The following is a 21,443-nucleotide window of genomic DNA, read 5'->3' as shown; positions in this document are numbered from 1 at the left end:
TGCTGGGTATGCACAAAGCTCTCATGGTCGTCTAGGCACTCAGTAGCCCTTTGTAATTGCATTTAGAAGGTCAGAAGGGCCAGTAGGTTGAACAAAGTCTACCATGTCACCCCGCTCCTCCGCAAAAACTCCACCGGCTTCCAGCCGAAACTCGCATCCATTGCAAGACCATGGTACTTGCCTACGAAGCAACAAGAGGAACTGCCCCTCCCTACCGTCAGGCTTTGTTGATTTTTTATTTCACCTTTAATTAACCAGGTAGGCCAGTTGAGCGCAAGTTCTCATTTACAACTGCGACTTGGCCAAGATGAAGCAAAGCAGTGCAACAAAAACAACAGAGTTACACATGAGATAAACAAACGTACAGTCAATAACACAATAGAAAAACGTATATACAGTGTGTGCAAATGTATTAAGATGGAGGTAAGGCAATAAAAAGGCCATAGTGGTGAAATAATTACAATTTAGCATTAACACAAGTGATAGATGTGCAGATGATTATGTGCAAGCATAGATACTGGGGTGCAAAAGAGCAAAAAAAAAATGGGGATGAGGTATTTGGTTGGGCTATTTACAGATGGGCTGTGTACAGGTGCAGTGATCGGTAAGCTGCTCTGATAGCTGATGCTTATAGTTAGTGAGGGAGATAAGACTCCAGCTTCAGTGATTTTTGCAATTCGTTTGTCATTGGCAGCAGAGTACTGGAAGGAGAGGCAGCCAAAGTAGGTGTTGGCTTTGGGGATGACCAGTGAAATATACCTGCTGGAGCGCGTGCTACGGGTGGGTGTTGCTATGGAGACCAGTGAGCTGAGATAAGGAGGGGCTTTACCTAGCAAAGACTTATAGATGACCTGGAGCCAGTGGGTTTGGCGACGAATATGTAGCGAGGGCCAACCAACGAGAGCATACAGGTCGCAGTGGTGGGTATTATATGGGGCTTTGGTGACAAATCGGATGGCACTGTGATAGACTGCATCCAATTTGTTGAGTAGAGTGTTGGAGGCTATTTTGTAATTTATGTCGCTGAAGTCGAGGATCGGTAGGATGGTCAGTTTTACGAAGATATATTTGGCAGCATGAGTTAAGGAGGCTTTGTTGATAAATAGGAAGCCAATTCTAGATTTAATTTTAGATTGAAGATGCTTAATGCGAGTCTGGAAGGAGCGTTTACAGTCTAACCAGACACCTAGGTATTTGTAGTTGTCCACATATTCTATATTCAGAACCGTCCAGAGTAGCGATAGTCGGGCGGGCAGTGATCTGTTGCACTTAGTTTTACTAGCGTTTAAGAGCAGGCTACATTTTGTTACGTTACAGCCTTATTCTAAAATGTATTACAAATTAAATATTGAAATAACACATTTACATAAGCATTTCAGACCCTTTACTCAGTACTTTGTTGAAGCACCTTTGGCAGCGATTACAGCAACTAGTCTTCGTAGGTATGACGCTACAAGCTTGACACACCTGTATTTGGGGAGTTTCTCCCATTCTTCTCTGCAGATCCTCTCAAGCTCTGTCAGGTTGGATGGGGAACGTCACTAACAGCTATTTTCAGGTCTCTCCAGAGTTGTTTCGATCGGGTTCATGTCCGGGCTCTTGCTTGGCCTCTCAAGGACATTTAGAGACTTTTTCCTGAAGCCACTCCTGCATTGTCTTGGCTGTGTGCTTAGGGTCATTTTCCTATTGGAAGGTGAACCTTCACCCCAGTCTGAGGTCCTGAGTGCTCTGGAGCAGGTTTTCATCAAGGACCTCTTTGTACTTTGCTCCGATCATCTTTCCCTTGATCCTGACTATTCTCCCCATCCCTGCCGCTGAAAAACATCCCAACAGCATGATGCTGCCACCACGCTTCACCATAAGGATGGAGCCTGGTTTCATACAGACATGACACTTGGCATTCAGGCCAAAGAGTTCAATCTTTGTTTCATCAGACCAGAGAATCTTGTTTCTGGCGATCTGTCCTTCAGGGGCATTTTTAGCAAACTCCAAGCTGGCTGTCATGTGCCTTCTACTGAGGAGTGGCTTTCGTCTGGCCACTCTACTATAAAGCCCTGATTGGTGGAGTGCTACAGAGATGGTTGTCCTTCTGGTAGGTTCTCCCATCTCCACAGAGGAACTCTGGAGCTCTGTCAAGAGTGACCATCGGGTTCTTGGTCACCTCCCTGACAAAGAACCTTCTCCCCGGATTGCTCAGTTTGGCTGGGCGGCCAGCTCTAGGAAGAGTCTTGGTGGTTCCAAACAACTTCCGTTTAAGAAGGATGGAGGCCACTGTGTTCTTAGGGATCTTCAATGCTACAAACATTTTCTGGTACCCTTCCCCAAATCTGTGACTCGACACAATCCTGTCTCAGAGCTTGAGGAACAATTCCTTCGAACCTCATGGCTTGGTTTTTGCACTGACATGCACTGTCAACTGTGGGCCCTGATAACATGTCCAATCAATTTAATTTATCACAGGTGGACTCCAATCAAGTTATAGAAACATCTCACGGATGATCAATGGAAACAGGAAACAGAATGCACCTTCATTTAGTCTCATACAAAAGTCTCTGAATATTTGTAATTTTTAATACATTCGCAAATTTGTCAGAAAACCTGTTTTCGCTTTGTCATTATGGGGTATGTGTGTAGATAGTTATTTTGTCTATTCCCCCTCATCATTCTTTTTTAGAATAAGGCTGTGGAAAAAGGGAAGGGGTCTGAATACTTTCCTAATTCACCGGATGCTCACACCTTACACCCCAACGAGTACTCTGTTCTGCCACCTCTGGCCTCTTGGCCCTCCCTCTCAGCCCAGTCCAAGCTCTTCGCTGTCCTGGCACCCCAATGGTGGAACCAGCTTTCCCCTTAAGCTAGGAAAGCAGAGTCCCTGCCCATCTTCGGAAACCCTACCTCTTAAATAAAGTATCTTAAATAAAGCCTTTTGTGAATTAAAACACTCGCAGGTTACTTTGCTCACCTCTTACTAGCACTGACTTTGCTGATCAATTATCCCTCAAAGTAGCTTACTATAACTGATATGTGGTTGTCCCACCTAGCTATCTTAAGATGAACGCACTAACTAAGATGAACGCACTCGCTCTGGGTAAGAGTGTCTGCTAAATAACGAACATGTAAGTGCCATTGGGAGAGGGCTGAAAGGGGGAAAGTGGAGGGAATCCGCGTCAGGGGAAGAACACTAATGGTTGGATCGGAAGAGGATCAATAAACTACCTGTGGATTGGCTGATACTGAACACCTGACTAAAATATTAGGTTTAGGCATGATATGGTAATAACCTCACATAGACGTCTAATCCATTCCAATCCACAGAGTTCTTAGAAAATGGCGTGTTGGTGGTTGATTTGGAATTGGGCAGTAGGGTGTTATGTGCATACCATCCGTTTCCTTTAGGAGGCATGGGCTTTGATGGAGGTCTCGCTGCCCTAACATGCTGACTAGACCGGGCGCGCGCTTTCCCACACATGTTGATTTTGTCCACCCACACCAGATGCAGGTTGAAATATCAAAACGAACCCTGAACCAACTATATTAATTTGGGGACAGGTTGAAAATAAATTAAACATTTATAGCAATTTGGCTAGCTAGCTTGCTGTTGCTAGCTAATTTGTCATGGGATATAAACACTGGGTTGTTATTTTACCTGAAATACACAAGGTCCTCTACTCTGACAATTAATCTACTGATAAAAGGGTAAACCAAATTTGTTTCTAGTAATCTCTCCTCCTTCAGGCTTCTTCTTCAGAATGTATATGGCGGTTGGCAACCAACTTTAAGGTGCATTACCACCCCTAACTGGACTGGAGTGTGGACCTCCGTTCATCTTTCAATCACCCACATGGGTATATGCTCCTAAAAACCAATGAGGAGAATGGAGAGGCTGGACTTGCAGCGAGTCAAGCATCACAAATAGAACCAAGTTCTATTTTAGCATCTGGCTACGCAGACGCTCGTTGACACGCGGAAGAAGTGAGGGTACAATGACTGAATAACATGTATGTGCACACGACACAACTGGTGTGGTCAGCATGTAAGGGGCCTGGCCTGGGTTTAATCCTCAGGCTGTTCATTGGGAACAATCTTTCTGCTCTGCCTCCCTGGCCTGCTGTCTGCAGCACCAGCACCGAGACAGATGGAGCATTGGCATTAATTAAGGGGGGGGGGGGGTAACTGCAGATATGGGATGTCAAGAAGACAATATGGCTTTCTCAGCCAGCTCTCTGGACCCTGTCTGCAATGTCCACTCAGTTTCTCTTCCAGAGGGCAATCCAGCCAGACAGTAGCACCAGCAATGTCTGTGGCCCATTGTTCCTTCATGTTGCCGTCTTTCAGCAATAATATCAGGAGACAACGGCTACAGCACAGTACTGCAACATAACACAGCCTACAACATAAGGCATTCATTGAAAGGTAATAACTAGTTCTCCTCGGTCTCCAGTTAGGCTACTATACATTGTGATGGCAGTCCATTTCAGAAGCAGTTTGCACTAAAAAAAGTCTGTTACTTATCCATTGGCTCTGGATGAGGATGATATCAGTGCCAGACGCACCAGTTTGAGTTTTTCAAGAACTGCAACGCTGCTGGGTTTTTCATTGCTCAACAGTTTCCCGTGTGTATCAAGAATGGCCCGTCGGACATTCATCCAACTTGACAGAACTGTGGGAAGTATTGGGAGTCAACATGGGCCAGCTTCCCTGTGGAAGGCTTTTTACTCCTTGTAGAGTCCATGGCCCGACGACCTCAGGCTGTTCTGATGGCAAAAAGGGGGGGGGGGGGGCAAATCAATATTAGGAAGGTGTTTCTAATGTTTGGTATACTCAGTGTACACACACAGAGACACTGTGGCAGAAACACTGTAGATCTGCTAAAACGAGTACACAATGGATTTGGAGGTCAGGATTAGGGCCGATTCAGGACAGGGAAAGCGGCCCAAAACTACGCTCCAAACTGGGTCAGTGCTATTGTTGCTACCTCGGCTCAACCCTGGGATCCCCAGCTGCCATGGCCTGCAGCAGGCTAATCTCTCCACCTCCATTCTGGAGACAAACCCAAATTAGAGCAGGTTCCTGGGGTTAGTATGACCATAATCTGGCTAATTGATGTAAAGTGGCATGTCTGGAATTCCACAACACATGTGAGATAACACTTGGTTTCCAAGTCTTTAACCATTTATGTGGGTCATATGAATGGGGTCGCCGAAGTAATGCTGGGACAAGGATATCCTGCTCAGGCCCAGAAAGACACAGGGAGCTGGCCCTGAACCGTCTATAGCTGTGCAGACCACCTCTGACAGCGGAGATCTAAAAAAGTGGAGATCTTTGAGAGACATCGGTCTGTGAGCGTATTCAAACATCTTGACGGGAAACACCTCCCTCATAGTGACATTACTGTGAGGGGGGAGAGGGAATCCCTGCAAACGAGGGTTGGTTCCCTGGGCCACATACAGCCCCCTCTCTACAGGTTACCCACTCTGAGCACATATTCAGTGTAGGAAGAGGCTCAAACCAGGCGTTGGCTGCAGTGTGAGCAGGTAAGGCTGTTGTGCTCAGATTACCAACTGCCAACTTGAGGTAATAAATTGTATGCAGTGCTGAACTAGCAGCTCAACAATTGTCACAAGAAATAGTAACTTCATGCTTGCATAGAAATAGCTCTACTCATACAATTGTAGTTCATGGCATCAGCCACAGAGGGCGCTACATACTTACAGTGAGTTGTATGTTTTCCCTATACCAATGTTCCCTGTGTTTACTGACCTTAGTGTCCATTCACCTACCCCTCTTCCTCTCCACCACCCCTACCAGCCATGTTGGGATATAAATATCTCAACCATATGGATCCAATAACGACTTCTTCAGAATAAATCAGTCTCTCGGCAGGCAGGATTTAGGACCCCGCCCTCCAGCAGCGTTCGCACAAGTCTAGTCAGCATGTTAGGGCAGCGAGACCTCCATCAAAGCCCATGCCTCCTAAAGGAAACGGATGGTATGCACATAACACCCTACTGCCCAATTCCAAATCAACCACCAACACGCCATTTTCTAAGAACTCTGTGGATTGGAATGGATTTTATGTCTATGTGAGGTTATTACCATATCATGCCTAAACCTAATATTTTAGTCAGGTGTTCAGTATCAGCCAATCCACAGGTAGTTTATTGATCCTCTTCCGATCCAACCATTAGTGTTCTTCCCCTGACGCGGATTCCCTCCACTTTCCCTCACACTCTTTCAGCCCTCTCCCAATGGCACTTACATGTTAGTCATTTAGCAGACACTCTTACCCAGAGCGACTTACAGTTAAGTGCGTTCATCTTAAGATAGCTAGCCCATCTAGGTCACATGGCACCAGGGGAGCCAGCATGGCCAACCTACAGTATAGGGAAAACACTGAGTGGACATGATAGGCAAGGTTGCTGTCAGCACTGTATCGTTTAATCGCAGGCCTTCTGCCATTCAAAATCACTCGTCCCGATGCAGTGTCACTGGCTGCTGCGATGGCCTATGCAGAAAACAGGCAGCCCACATGACAGGCCAGGATGGAGGATAGTTTGGTGTCGTCACATCAAATCATCAAAAGCCGTCACATCAAATCATCAAAAGCAGTCACATCAAATCAGTACGAAAAACATATGTACTCACTACTGCAAGTCGCTCTGGATAAGAGCGTCTGCTAAATGACTAACATGTAACTAATAAAACCAAGCACAAGATAACGATGGCCTAAACCTGTCCAGTCAGGGACACCATTATCAAACCAAAGCACACTTTTCATTAGCCTCGAGAACCTCCCTGATCGGACACATGCTATCCAGTCGGCAAACCATTCATGTAAGTCCTCAAGATCAGTGAGGCTAAAGCGAATACATGGTGAGTTCAGCTCTGTCAACAATAGTTCATTATATCAATGGAAGGTTTTGCAATAATTCTATAACCATGTTCCCTGGGGTTGACTTGGAGATTCACACGTGTGCTCATGATGCCCTCTTCTGGAGGCACCGGTGCTTTTATATACAGTAATGAAACTCCATTTCCCCTCAACCACTTGGATGGAAAAAAGAACATCCTCCATCTGCTTTGTAAAGAATAGAGTTGAGGGGGGAGGGCACCGTGCCGCCATGAGGGGGGAGGGCGCTAGCGTGCACCCGCCTGCCTGCCTGCGCGAGCATGTGTCTGTCTGCGCGTCTGCCTGCCAGCCCCCGCCCGTCTGTCTGCGTGTCTGAAACTGTCAAGATGAGGTAAACCTGGTGCTTCATAAGCCCGCTGAGACACAGGAAGTTAATTAAGGGAGAAAAGCACTGAAGGACTGGAAGAGAGGAGTGTCATTAAGAGAATCAGATACAGCAAGGCTTCTCTCAAGTCTCCTACAGGCAGCTGGGTTGCATGTACTGCATTGTAAAGCCTCAGGGTTGTTTGGATTCAGTGAATACATCCACACTCAGTCTAATAACAGCAACCCAGAGGACACGAGGCTGTGCTCATCACACGCTAACAACATACATCGTCCACACCCCGCCACAAGCAGTCGATTGATTGGCCAATCACCATAGAGATGTGTCCAACAGGGTCACATGAGAGGAGTGTGTGTGTTTTTAGGCTGACTGTATAGAGGAAATAAGTCAACCGCGACGACGCGCCACAGGGAGAAGGGACCGCGACGACGCGCCACAGGGAGAAGGGACCGCGACGACGCGCCACAGGGAGAAGGGACCGCGACGACGCGCCACAGGGAGAAGGAACCGCGCCACAGGGAGAAGGAACCGCGACGACGCGCCACAGGGAGAAGGAACCGCGCCACAGGGAGAAGGAACCGCGACGACGCGCCACAGGGAGAAGGGACCTCGACGACGCGCCACAGGGAGAAGGGACCTCGACGACGCGCCACAGGGAGAAGGGACCGCGACGACGCGCCACAGGGAGAAGGGACCGCGACGACGCGCCACAGGGAGAAGGGACCGCGACGACGCGCCACACCGCGACGACGCGCCACAGGGAGAAGGGACCGCGACGACGCGCCACACCGCGCCACAGGGAGAAGGGACCGCGACGACGCGCCACAGGGAGAAGGGACCGCGACGACGCGCCACAGGGAGAAGGGACCGCGACGACGCGCCACAGGGAGAAGGGACCGCGACGACGCGCCACAGGGAGAAGGGACCGCGACGACGCGCCACAGGGAGAAGGGACCGAAACTCAGGACTATCATCTTCATGCACATTAAAGGACTGGAAGAGAGGAGTGTCACTTACCATTTAGTGTTTATACAACAAACGTTAGTGCATCGACTCGTATCATATAGATTCGTTCCTCTTATCAAACGGAATCATTTCAAACTAAAATGTATGGTTCCTTTATGGTATCAGAGCCCATGTCTCTAGATGCGTATCAAATCATCTTGAAAGGAAAAGATACACATCCCCACAGACTGACCATTCTACTATGGGTAGGCCTAAAGCTGCAATGATCTCAGACTGCCCTATTCACAGTAAAATGGTCAAAAGGGCCATCCACACCAATGAAGATAAATTATAACAATTTTTGTTATCATTATAGTTAAGTGAACAGGAGCGTTAACTGATAACTACAAAAAGAGTGGAGAACGATAACGAGAGCTATTGTCTGTATCACTTTCAGAGTGAAGTTTTCCCTGTCTCTTCCACTATAAAACATTGACAACCAATCAAAAACGTGTTCTATACAAGTGTTCTTGGTTGTAGATGCTGATTGGAGTGGAGACAAGGCAGAGCACACTGTAATCTCGCCTGGATAACTGGTCACGTGTGAGCATATTGGTGGGTGCCCACTTTAATTATAGGACGACTTGGGAGAATGATGATCCACCACAAAGAGCATGAGAAGGTCCTATTTCCCGATGGTAGGCCTATCTGTTAACGCCGATACATTCTGACAACATACACACTATGACTGGCCTGCTAATGTGCCTTTCTGGACCTTGCAAACTGTCGACAATAGACCCATGACTATTCCAAATGGTTGCCTAATCAGGAATAGACTAGATTATTATTGCTGGAATGAAACATGCATTCAAAACGTGGGGATCTTTAGCGGTTACGGAAATGGCATATTCACTGCAGTTTACAGCCTACACTGAAAATCTTTACTCACTAGAAAAAAAGCATTATTACATTGTTATAGTCATTTTCTTGTCCCTAAAAAGCTGGAGCGCAGCCTGGGGAGCACACTATCCTAGGCTACCTGTTATTTCATAATCTGATCAAAAATATATATTTCACTGTGTAAATTCATTAGGTAGGCTACAGGCTATTCACTGCAGTGTTAGGCTTAACATTTAGCTAATGAATGATGGGTTGCATACGTTTCTAACTTAGTCTAGATCTGTGTAGTCTGTCGTCACAGTTCTCTTTGCACTTTTGCTTTTCAAATCTGTTTTGAAAGTGACCAAATCGGATGTGTGTGTGTTCAGACAGCAGTTTGTTGACATGGCTACGCTAGTTGTCATAGTAACGATGCCTGTGTGTGTGTGCGCGCAGTGGTGTAGGCTGATTGTGGTTCCCATCACTCAGAAGTTATGCAGCAAGCTAAGGTGACAACAATACCTGCCATGGACATTTACCAGTTGCTTTGAATGTTCAAAATCACAGTTTAAGAACACTTAAAGCCACAAAGGATAAGATGATCCAACTTTCAAAGCGAGTCCTTTTTGGCTAGCCACAGCAGTCCACTAGCTAGCTGGGCACATCAGTCCACTAGCTAGCTGGCCACAGCAGTCCACTAGCTAGCTGGGCACAGCAGTCCACTAGCTAGCTGGCAGCAGTCCACTAGCTAGCTGGGCACAGCAGTCCACTAGCTAGCTGGGCATCTGTCACAAGCATTTCGCTACACTCGCATTAACATCTGCTAACCATGTGTATGTGACAAATAAAATTTGATTTGATTTTGTTTAGCTTTCTAGCACATTCACTAATTTGTCTGTAAACAATTACCAAGCTAGTTAGCTACCACATGTTCTTGTCAAACTGTCAACAGAGTAGTTAGCAAGAAACAAGATGTGCCAAATAAGTCTAAAACCACTTGAGGGCAAATCAGATTTGACTGTTCAGACAAGTCACATGGCCAGGAATCAGATTCGTATCTGATTTCAAACCACCTATGAAGGTGACTTGAAATATCCGATTCCATGTGCTTTTTAGCTGTTCAGACTGGAGGAAAAAGAACAGATTCTATCGGATATGGGAAAAAAAATGGATTTGAGTCACTTCATACTGCCAATGTGAACACTGGTTAAGAGACGTTTGACTCACCTGACAATCAAAGTCCTGGAAGTTACGTCCATTCTGCAGAGGGAAGAGAAGAAAAAATACATGTATTTAACTCACAAACAAGTGCCAGATATTTCTATATATTTTTTGATTGAAGGGGATCCGAAGCTCCTCATTATCCCTCAGTCATTCTGCTCCAAGGCGAAGAGTCTGTGGAGCCACAGGAGGCGGCAACAAGAGCCATCTCAGATCAATGTGTGGAGTAAATGACCTCTAGTGGTTGATGCCAGGGTCTGCCTCTCTCTCGCTCTGTCTCTCTCTGCTCCCAGCAATGTGGAGGACACCCCTGGGTTCTCTGTGTGTCATTACTGTCCTCATACTGAGCCCTCCACCCACCCTCATCATTAGCAGTAATGTACTGCTGGAGCAGAGTGGTGACACTGAGCAGATATCGATGAGGAGGATCATTACTGCAGATAAGACATTTATTTGTATTTTTTATTTAACCTTTATTTAACCAGGCAAGTCAGTTAGTAATAAATTCTTATTTACAATGACGGCCTAGGAACAGTGGTGTTGGATAGCCTAGGAACACTGGTGTTGGATAGCCTAGGAACACTGGTCCTTCTTCAGGGGCAGAACGGCAGATTTGTACCTTGTCAGCTCGGGGATCCAATCCAGCAACCTTTCGGTTACTGGCCCAACGCTCTAACCACTAGGCTACCTACCTGCCACCCTTTACATGGACAGAACACACAGGCACATTCCCTACAATGTCAGGAACTTTCATTCTAACGAGGCAGGGTCAAGGGGTTTATGATTTGCAGAGTGGTTCAAGTGCCTCAGCCACCCACCATAGTGAGCAAAGTGGGACGCTGTTTTAAAACTCAAATGGCGGATTCACTGCGATATCAAAAACCAAGCTCACTCAGCAAGCCCTCTTCCTGACAATATAGACAACCTTACATCAGCTCCCAGTATCTGCTAGCTACCAATATAGTCACATCTAATCTGCCATCACATCTAATAACATCTCCTTTCAATCTAATTTCATATCAGCCTGTCCTCTTCCCCAGTGCATGACTTGTTCAGGAGTACCAACACCTCAAATGTTCTACTGCTGGAGCTGCTGCACCTAAATATAAACAGTACTGGCACCCAAAATGGTTACCGGCACCTATTTCCAGTCCAAGTCTAGCACTGCTCTCCCCTATAGCACTTCCACACTGCAGCACCTCCAGCCCCACCACCACGTATCCCAGCCAGTCTCGTTTCCCCAGGGTAACTAGCAGCAGCAGCACCCTGGGGCCTGGCAGGCAAATTGATAAAATTTAAATAAAAGGAACCGATCTATGCTGAGAGTGTAGACTGACTGAAGGGCAGAGCTGTGCAGTGCTAAGCTGATCAGCCCAGACTGACTGAAGGGCAGAGCTATGCAGTGCTAAGCTGATCAGCCCAGACTGACTGAAGGGCAGAGCTGTGCAGTGCTAAGCTGATCAGCCCAGGCTGACTGAAGGGCAGAGCTGTGCAGTGCTAAGCTGATCAGCCCAGACTGACTGAAGGGCAGAGCTGTGCAGTGCTAAGCTGATCAGCCCAGACTGACTGAAGGGCAGAGCTGTGCAGTGCTAAGCTGATCAGCCCAGACTGACTGAAGGGCAGAGCTGTGCAGTGCTAAGCTGATCAGCCCAGGCTGACTGAAGGGCAGAGCTGTGCAGTGCTAAGCTGATCAGCCCAGGCTGACTGAAGGGCAGAGCTGTGCAGTGCTAAGCTGATCAGCCCAGACTGACTGAAGGGCAGAGCTGTGCAGTGCTAAGCTGATCAGCCCAGGCTGACTGAAGGGCAGAGCAGTGCAGTGCTAAGCTGATCAGCCCAGGCTAGTGACCTCTGAACCTACTGGTGGGAGTAAAGGACTGGGTTTATTCTTCCTGTCCACTCACCTTATCTGTGAGCAGTGGCTTGATCTCAGTCAGCTGAACGTCCTGGAGCTCGTCCATCTCAACTTAGGTCTGACAGCTCTCAATCACACCTGAGGGAGACAGAGAGAGAAGTGTATCAGATTTCTTCACAGGAAGCAGTAGTAAGCTACTACCACCAACTTACTCCCTGAGTGATATCCTATATCCTGCCAGCATGAATAAGTCTGAGGATAGAAGACTCAAAAACAGAGATCAGGAGAAACCGAGAGAGAAACAGCGGCTCCGTTGCCATGGACACAGTGTCCTCTTAACATTGCTCACTAGATAGGAACAGGATGCTGTAGTGGTAGATCAGGATGTGTGGACTGGAGCTCTGTTACCCACAGAAAGGGAGCAGAACTGGGAAGAGAGAACAGGATTAGAGAGCAGGAAGAATCCTGTTAACCAGAGATGGAGAGCACTAGAAATGAGGACATGAATAACTAATGACATGGAGACGGAGCATTGATATAGTAGTACTGACACCATCTAACGTCTGGCTGGAAATTGTCAGTATAATAACTGCTACACTTCTATTTTATGACAAATCCATTTAAAATGGAAATGCGATTCAATCGCAGTAGTAGCCTAGCTACTCAAGTTGTCAAAACCCCTAAATGGTTACTAGTATGACAGTTTTCAGCCATTCACTGGCAGACATTTTCCACTGAACACTAACAGTACACCAAAATAATTCCCATATTATTGCACAGAGGGTGCAATAAGAAAGAGAAAAATAAATTGTGTGTCGTGTGCATTTGGGCATGTCAACACCGAACCTCATCTCCCTCCCCATGGGGTGTCAGTGGGGACAGTCCCTTATCCTGTCGCAGTAGGGGAGCATGTGACCGAGTGTCATCACGGTGTGACCAACGTCTAAACGCTACTGGTGAAATGAGCCAGAAGAGAACCAACAAGACAAGGATCTAGCAAATGGATCACATGCAGTGGAGATCATCCTGACTGTCATGATGAATGTCCTGTGCTTTATTGAACACTCTCTCTCTCTCTCTCAGTGCTGCTGTCTTTTTAGTGAACGTTGCCAAGTCTGTCCCAGTTCTAAATCTAATTATATGTGGGGTAGATGAAGACTTCACAGCATGCCTGTGTCTCACACAGTCTTGTTCACATAATCTGGAAGGCATTTTTTTGACAGAAAACAAAAGGGATTTGAAAGTGTGGGCTGAAAATAGAATGCATCTTTGATGGGCACATTGATGAAGAGATTTTCAGCAGAGAAGTCAACACAGCCTACCACTCAAATATGTCTCTATAGTATTGACTCATTTACAAACAGGCAGGAAAACCAAACCTGTGAAGCCCACTAACAGGACGCTATAAGTGGACGGAGGACAAAGCAACATCTTCGTCCATCCCTCTCAATTAAAACCAGATCAGCCGAGCATACTGGAGACCGAAGGGGAGGTATTATTCCAGGAGAAGGGATGGATCCAACACTTCCTTCAGTGTGACAAAGCCAAGAGAAAACCTGTAGTGGCTGATGATGGTTGCGCTTGCTGACCCAGGAGATGATTGTTACCATAACTCTGCCTGACTGCACTACTGATGGATCACTGGAGACGTCCTGAACGAAGCAGCCATTATTTCTCCCACCATGTTAGATCAGCTCACTGACTATGCTAAGGGATTTGCTTTCAGGAAGAGTCAAATGAAGTAGATGGCAGTCAAGGACAAAGGCATTACATTGTCAGACAAATAACTGCTATAGCCATCCATGCTTTCTCGCTCTTCTTTCAAACTCATTGAGTCATTTTCGCTGCTGTATTTTAACGTTCAACAAACGTCCCTCTTCAAATAGTCTATTAGTATAAGAAATGCTCAAAAAGATGACCAACCATCTATTCTAGTCTAGCTTTTCATTGTGCAATAGAACACTGCAGAGGCTATAGCTAAATTAGAATCTTATGCATATTAAAACCACAAGTTATTAGCTAAATATAAGGCTAATACTGCGTTGAATGAATTACCTGAAAGAGGGAGGCTAGAACATCTACCTTGAACAGGATTATATATTATTGATGCAATTTGAATGTCTTTCTCTCTCCATAAATTCAAATGTGCTTGTGTCCCGAGACCGCAGCAAAAACAAAAAAAACAAAGTGGCTTTTCATTTAGTTACATGTCCAGCACTGGCCACGAACGATGTGTTTACAATACTGCGTTGGTAATAAAGCATTATTTGTTCGACCGCAACTTCTGGAGCTAGCTAGCTTTAGCTTGGTACTTAACTACAGTGGTTCCTCCTTTAAAAGTAGCGAGCTTGCACCGCAGGACTTGGAGGTACCCAGCGTCACGGCTTCATTGCTCCAAACCACAACAAGGGGGAGTTAGAGCACTCATTATGCATTTGGGTCCCAAGGGTTTTATATGAGGAATCATATCGAGTGGTTCCAATGATGAATTTGACGCGAGCCACCAGTCTCTTGTTGAAGATGGCTGACAAAACATTACGGTGGATCCAAATGCAAGTAGTTATATCGTCATAACGAGTCAAGCAAAAACATGTACAATTGAGAGGAGTATGTTAGTTAAGGTAGAGAAACATTTGTGCATCATTTTTTGGTCATAAAGTTCATTTACGAAAATGGCTATTTAGCAAGTTCGCTGACTAGCTAACATTAGCCAGCTAGTGTTATGACAGGGGAATTAAGTTGTGTTGTTTAATGTTTTAGGGACTCCTGAGAAAATGTTACTGTAATTTAATTATACCAATATGTATTCATTAACTGAATTCCCTTAATCTATTTTATGAGAATTTGTAAGATTCTTGTTTGCATAAAATTGACAGAGACCAGTCTTTTCAATAATAGGTAACAGAATTTATTCTCGGAGCGCGCTGCCACGTTACCACGAGCGACAGTTTATATACAATAACATGACGTATTTCATTGCTTAACAGAATCCCCTCCTCTCGACCGGGACAAAGGGAACGTTATAAGTCCATTCTGACCCCTAACACATACACAGGACACACAACACAACTGAATTAACTTTTGACCCCTCAAAATTATCTATCACCACTTAGCTGACAGTTCTAATTAACAGAAAACCTAGGAATGCACTCACTGTCTTATCTAAAACACCCCAGGGCCAAGTTGTCGGTTCAACCATAGGTTAACTACCTTATCTGTTTACTTAATCCACAACCCATTCGTTTCTTCCTAGTTGGAATGGTGTTCATTAACTTTAATTACTCCTTGTCTGTGTCACACAATCCCTTCTTATGAACTCATATTGTTAATCAGATATAATAAAAACTGAATATAAGTTTACTTAGTTACAGTTCTATTTAAAATGAGAATATTGTTTATTCATAATATTTCTAACAGAAAACCAGCAAACCAGGCTGTCGTTTTGTGAAACAGTGGATGTAAAGAATCTCGCTAGCTAAAGCATTTACTGTAAATTGAACTTACAATTGTGTAAACTTGCCTTGTCATGCAGCTGAAGTAACTTAGCTAACTAACTATTTACTTGTGTAGTAGAGCATAAAAATAACTGCATGTCTATGGATGTTTAGCTAGAAACAGTATGTAGCCGATCTGTGTATGGAACCTAAAACATTTGGTATGAATATTAGTTCAGAACCAGAATCTATGAACCTCAGCTATGACAGTTGTTGTATCAACTTCAAGTCTGGATGGCATTAATGAAGCCTATGGATTGAGTAGAATATAATAACTTTATTATGCCAAGGATGCAAGTCCTATATACATGTACTGTAGTTATTACCACACAGGAGATTCTCACATTGTAAAATGTACAGTGAATATGTTCACCGATCATGTAGTCTTCCTTGGCAAATAAAGGTGAGGTTCAGGTATAAATCTCAGACATTCTTTTTCAGTCATATCAAACTCCATTCTTTAAATGATGCTGTGTCTGCATGTACTCTGTATTACAATTATACACTTCAACAGTGTTTACCACTCCTACTCCTGGGACATCAATGATTACACAGTGTAACTATGCAATAGACTACAAACATGATTTAAGTAAAGGCTGATTTGTAATTCATATATACAGAAAATAATATATGCATATCTAACTCCATCTGCATCAATCTCAGGACACAGGATAGTATTTCAATGAGATACTTCATTTCAACCAGTGGAGAATGTGAAACGCTTTACTGAAAGAAGTTCATTATCCAGGTGTTATAAATACATACTGCATTATAATTATGATAATTGTAATATATTATAAATACAAGTTCAATCTGTACTTCAATGCACATATGGTGTGCATTATAAAACGAGGAAGAAAGACTAGATGGGGAGAGAGGTGTAGAAGACAGAAAGAGGTAAGAACAGCAGCAGACAGCATATGATTAATGAATTACAGTGCTACCCTAATATTCTCTCAGTTCACCACAATTGCGGTCTCCTAACCAGCCTTGGGCTCCCAGTTGGCCCGAAGGTTGAGGTGGCGATGACGGGACTGGCTTCCTCTCTCACATCAAAACATACCTGCAGATGAGTGACAGATTGATAGAGAGAGAGCATGATTAAGCCTTGTTTTTTAAAATGTATTCTAACACAGTCAGCCATCATAATCATCAGGAGATTAAATGCAAAACTGACCTTGGATCATTAACTCTGGGACTACTACATCTGTCTGTATTTCAAAGTATAGCATCTCTTTAATAATACTTCCTGTTGACCCGACCAAGTGACCTCTCACCTATGATCATGCTGTGCCCTCTGTCAGCCAGTTCAGATACAGGAGGGGTTCACAAAAACAGCTGGTATAACCTAGAGGATTTAGGGAGCAGGGGGATGAAGATGTCTATTTCAGGATATGTCAGTACAGCACATATAGCTGAACACCAGGCAGGTATTGCGGTTGTTCATTAGGTGATGGTGCAGGTATCATTGCATATTTCCCATCTACACTCTGCAGACTCCCTAACTCGTCGTGAAAGAAAGTCTTCTTTCATCCTTCTGTAAAAAAAAAAAGCTAACCGTTTCACTGTCATGAAATATGATTATATAATCGACTATGAAACAAATATGACATGGCCTGCTTAGGAGTTGCCATGAAAGAAAGTTAGATTAATTCAACTGAAAATGGCGAGAAGAGGCGTTCGTAGCTAAATGTTATGAACTGACACTGAATCGTAGGAGCTAACTACTAGCTATGTAAAAGTTGGATGGAAGAACGCCCAGTGCTGCTTACCTGAGATGCCCTCATCACACAGTCCTTCTTCGTAGGTGTCCGCTTAGACTTCCATTGTGTCAGAAGTTGCTTTCAGAACAATTATTTGATTGAAAATAAAAACTTTGTTCTCTACAAAAAAAGGACAAATGTACCTCCATAGCATAACAATTTGCCTGTGACTAACCACACCTTCATACAAACGTGCAGAATTCTTGATGCACAACCGAAGATGCTGCCATATCCTGCCAGCCGACAAGCGAGCCACTCAGGCGCAGAATGATAACGCTTGGAAGAGGGAAAGGAAAACCACAATTTGTTGCAAGTTGTGGAGGGGGGCTAATAGCTGAACAATAGACTATTGAACCCCTCCCCTTCGCCCTCCTGTCATAGACCAGATTTGCCCTAACAACCAAGGGGTAGCTTGCTACTCAAAGTAATACATTTTCAAATAAGTTACCTTAAACTTTATGTTGGCTGACAATTTGTTAGCTACGCTGTCCTTACCAACCACATAGCATATCATTACAGTATTATGTACCGGTATGTTAGCTATCTACCTAACGTTAGTAGTTATACATCAAACTTGACAGTATATTAACTATAGGCTAACTAACTACCCAACGTTTATTGACTTGATTATTCCCGTCATTCTTAGCTTAGCTAAACGGCATAGTCGTTGTGTGTTCAAGGGACATTCGGGTGCTTTTGTAAATTCGCTCTGGAGATCTACTCCGAATACAGAGCACTCGTGTCTGACTGTACCAGAACAATGCATTTACGAGCGCTCAACACTGGTTGAATATGGCCGGTGTCAGTAAACATCAGCAAAAAAGGGAAATTAAATTGTTTCCAGCAGCACAGTCACCAACATTCTGGTTACCCTGCTCTGCTAGGGCAAGTAAAATGGTCAAGAGTGGTCTCATTTGTGTCTGGAAGTTTATTTATGAGCGTCACGTTGTACAGCGCCATATTTTCTGTTCCATCCTAAAGATTAAATTTTTTTATTTTTATTAAATCGGCATCGGCTTTTTTCGGTCCTCCAATAAATCGCTATCGAAAAATCGTAAATCGGTCAACCTCTAGTAAAGACATGGCCTGCTCTCACTTACGTAAGGAATTAGGCTCTTTCCCATGTTTACTACAGTATGTATTGTAGACTGCACAGTAGCCTAATAAACAAATACACATTTAGTTAAATAATGATACAAAAAAAAAAAAAAAACTTCCAAAATGCAGATGTTGATTTAGTTATGGATCCATAACGAATTACTATGGGAATAAATATCACTGATTTACCGAAATAGTGGAAGAAAGCCATCTAGTGAAGGCAAACAATTTAGAGAAAACTCCAATCCTGTAGTCTACTCCCTACCGTCACATTGTACAGAGTCATATTTTCCATTCAATCCTAACGGAAACCCTTGAGGGCTTCGTTTTTCCTCTGAATAGAAACACCATAATATTAATTAAGCCAAATTTCTTCAAATCAAATCACCTATACTATGTTATTACAAAAAAAGGTTGTAAAATTGTCTGGTAATGCCAATACGGAATAATATCAAATGCTTCTCAAAGATGCCCTCTGGTGGTCAAACTAACAATAACAGAAAAATTTCACATTTTTAATGACGTGCCACAGGATCCTGCGGCAGCACACGAGGTGTGCCGGAACTTTAAAGGAACTGTAGCACCAATACAGCCAGCATAGTGCAAGGAGGAGCACTGCCAGAGCCCTGCAAAATGACCTCCAGCAGGCCACAAATGTGCATGTGTCTGCTCAAACGGTCAGAAACAGACTCCATGAGGGTGGTATGAGGGCCCGACGTCCACAGGTGGGGGTTGTGCTTACAGCCCAACACCGTGCAGGACGTTTGGCATTTGCCAGAGAACACCAAGGTTGGCAAATTCGCCACTGGCGCCCTGTGCTCTTAACAGATGAAAGCAGGTTCACACTGAGCACATGTGACAGACGTGACAGTCTGGAGACGCCGTGGAGAACGTTTTGCTGCCTGCAACATCCTCCAGCATGACCGGTTTGGCGGTGGGTCTGTCATGGTGTGGGGTGACATTTCTTTGGGGGGGCGGGCCGCACAGCCCGCTATGTGCTCGCCAGAGGTAGCCTGACTGCATTAGGTACCGAGATGAGATCCTCAGACCCCTTGTGAGACCATATGCTGGTGCGGATGGCCCTGGGTTCCTCCTAATGCAAGACAATGCTAGACCTCATGTGGCTGGAGTGTGTCAGCAGTTCTTGCAAGAGGAAGGTATTGATGCTATGGACTGGCCCGCCCGTTCCCCAGACCTGAATCCAATTGAGCACATCATGTCTCGCTCCATCCACAAACACCACGTTTCACCACAGACTGTCCAGGAGTTGACGGATGCTTTAGTCCAGGTTTGGGAGGAGATCCCTCAGGAGACCATCCGCCACCTCATCAGGAGCATGCCCAGACGTTGTAGGGAGGTCATACAGGCACACACACTACTGAGCCTCATTTTGACTTGTTTTAAGGACATTACATCAAAGTTGGATCAGCCTGTAGTGTGGTTTTCCACAAATTTTGAGTGCGACTCCAAATCCAGACCTCCATGGGTTGATAAATTTGATTTCCATTGACAATGTGTGATTTTGTTGCAGGCACATTCAACTATGTAAAGAAAAAAAGTATTTAATAAGAATATTTCATTCATTCAGATCTAGGATGTGTTATTTTAGTGTTCCCTTTATTTTTTGAGCAGTGTATTTAACTGTACTAGAATGCTTAAAATGGCCACTAGCATTTTAAATGTTTTTTTTTGGGGGGGGGGGGGGGGGGCAAGGAAAATAACGCTATCGGACAAAAATGTCATATCGGTGCTCACTAATATTCAGTTCTTAGCCAGTAATCAACAAAATTATAATAAAAAGGGTAGCCAGCCAGCTAAAGTTAGCTATTAGCCTAGCCAGCTAAAGTTAGCTGGCTGGCTAGGCTAATAGCTAACTTTAGCTGGCTGGCTAGGCTAATAGCTAAAGTTAGCTATTAGCCTAGCCAGCCTAGACAACCAGCACGGCTACGGTCGACATGCTAGAGCCCAACTACTGATGATCAGTTAAAACAACATAACACAAAACAAAAACAACCGCAGAACAAAAGAGCAGATACAGATTGATGGCTGGGGCCCATTCAATTGTTAGTAAGAGTGAGGGAAATTCAATAGCGAGAAAATGTCTAAAATGGATAGCTTCCAGATGTCAAGGTGGAAAAAGTTACAAAACTTGCGTTGCCTACTTGGCAGAGAACATGACAAATAGTAGACAAAACAAAAAGGAGAAGAGACGAGGTACCACTGTTACACAATTAGAGCAAGCAAGAATGATTTTCTCTTTCGTTTTGAGTCCACTGCAAGAAGGCACCAGAGCCTGCAATGCTAAAGCTTTCCAACTAGATAATACAGCCACAAAGTCTGTGAAAAATCAAGGTGTTGCCAACATTACCCAGCCTGAGCTAGCATATGAACTCTTTAGCAGAGTAGATCCTCCATATGACGTTGAGAAATAGTGCATTGTGGGTAGTTCCGAAGATATCTGGAAATAAGTTAAATATAAAAATAATAGTTATAGGTAAGCAGATCGTGACAACTAAGACTTTGACCACATGGTGTTTACTTGGTCAGTAAAAACACATCCTCCCTACCCTTTAAAGCAACGATATTTGAGTGATAGATCTGAATGAATGAAATATTCTTATTAAATACTTTTTTCTTTACATAGTTGAAAGTGCTGACAACAAAACCACACATTGTCAATGGAAATCAAATTTATCAACCCATGGAGGTCTGGATTTGGAGTCGCACTCAAAATTTGTGGAAAACCACACTACAGGCTGATCCAACTTTGATGTAATGTCCTTAAAACAAGTCAAAATGAGGCTCAGTAGTGTGTGTGGCCTCCACGTGCCTGTATGACCTCCCTACAACGCCTGGGCATGCTCCTGATGAGGTGGCGGATGGTCTCCTGAGGGATCTCTTCCCAGACCTGGACTAAAGCATCCACCAACTCATGGACAGTGTGGTGCAACGTGGC

General features: G+C 44.5%; 1 protein-coding gene across 3 annotated transcripts in view; it reads right to left on the bottom strand.

Moving 5' to 3' along the window:
* Window positions 1-21,443, bottom strand: part of LOC115101956 (protein NDRG3-like) — a 60,964-nt gene that overhangs the window by 24,523 nt on the left and 14,998 nt on the right. Inside the window, exons 1-5 of one of the 3 annotated variants that reach the window (XM_065005245.1) lie at window positions 17,399-18,535; window positions 16,904-16,974; window positions 16,571-16,689; window positions 12,182-12,270; window positions 10,287-10,319 (exon numbers count right to left, since the gene is read on the bottom strand). In XM_065005245.1, the coding sequence (XP_064861317.1) occupies window positions 10,287-10,319; window positions 12,182-12,238 (90 nt within the window). In that variant the 5' untranslated portion in view covers window positions 12,239-12,270; window positions 16,571-16,689; window positions 16,904-16,974; window positions 17,399-18,535. Of the gene's footprint in view, window positions 1-10,286; window positions 10,320-12,181; window positions 12,271-12,481; window positions 12,565-16,570; window positions 16,690-16,903; window positions 16,975-17,398; window positions 18,536-21,443 lie in introns of those variants that run through there. The other 2 variants (XM_065005246.1, XM_029621418.2) reach the window with 2 other exon arrangements.

The sequence above is a fragment of the Oncorhynchus nerka genome, linkage group LG20 (genome assembly GCF_034236695.1).
Source record: "Oncorhynchus nerka isolate Pitt River linkage group LG20, Oner_Uvic_2.0, whole genome shotgun sequence".
In the NCBI taxonomy this organism is placed as follows: Eukaryota; Metazoa; Chordata; class Actinopteri; order Salmoniformes; family Salmonidae; genus Oncorhynchus; species Oncorhynchus nerka.
This window is presented reverse-complemented; position numbering and strand designations above follow the sequence as displayed.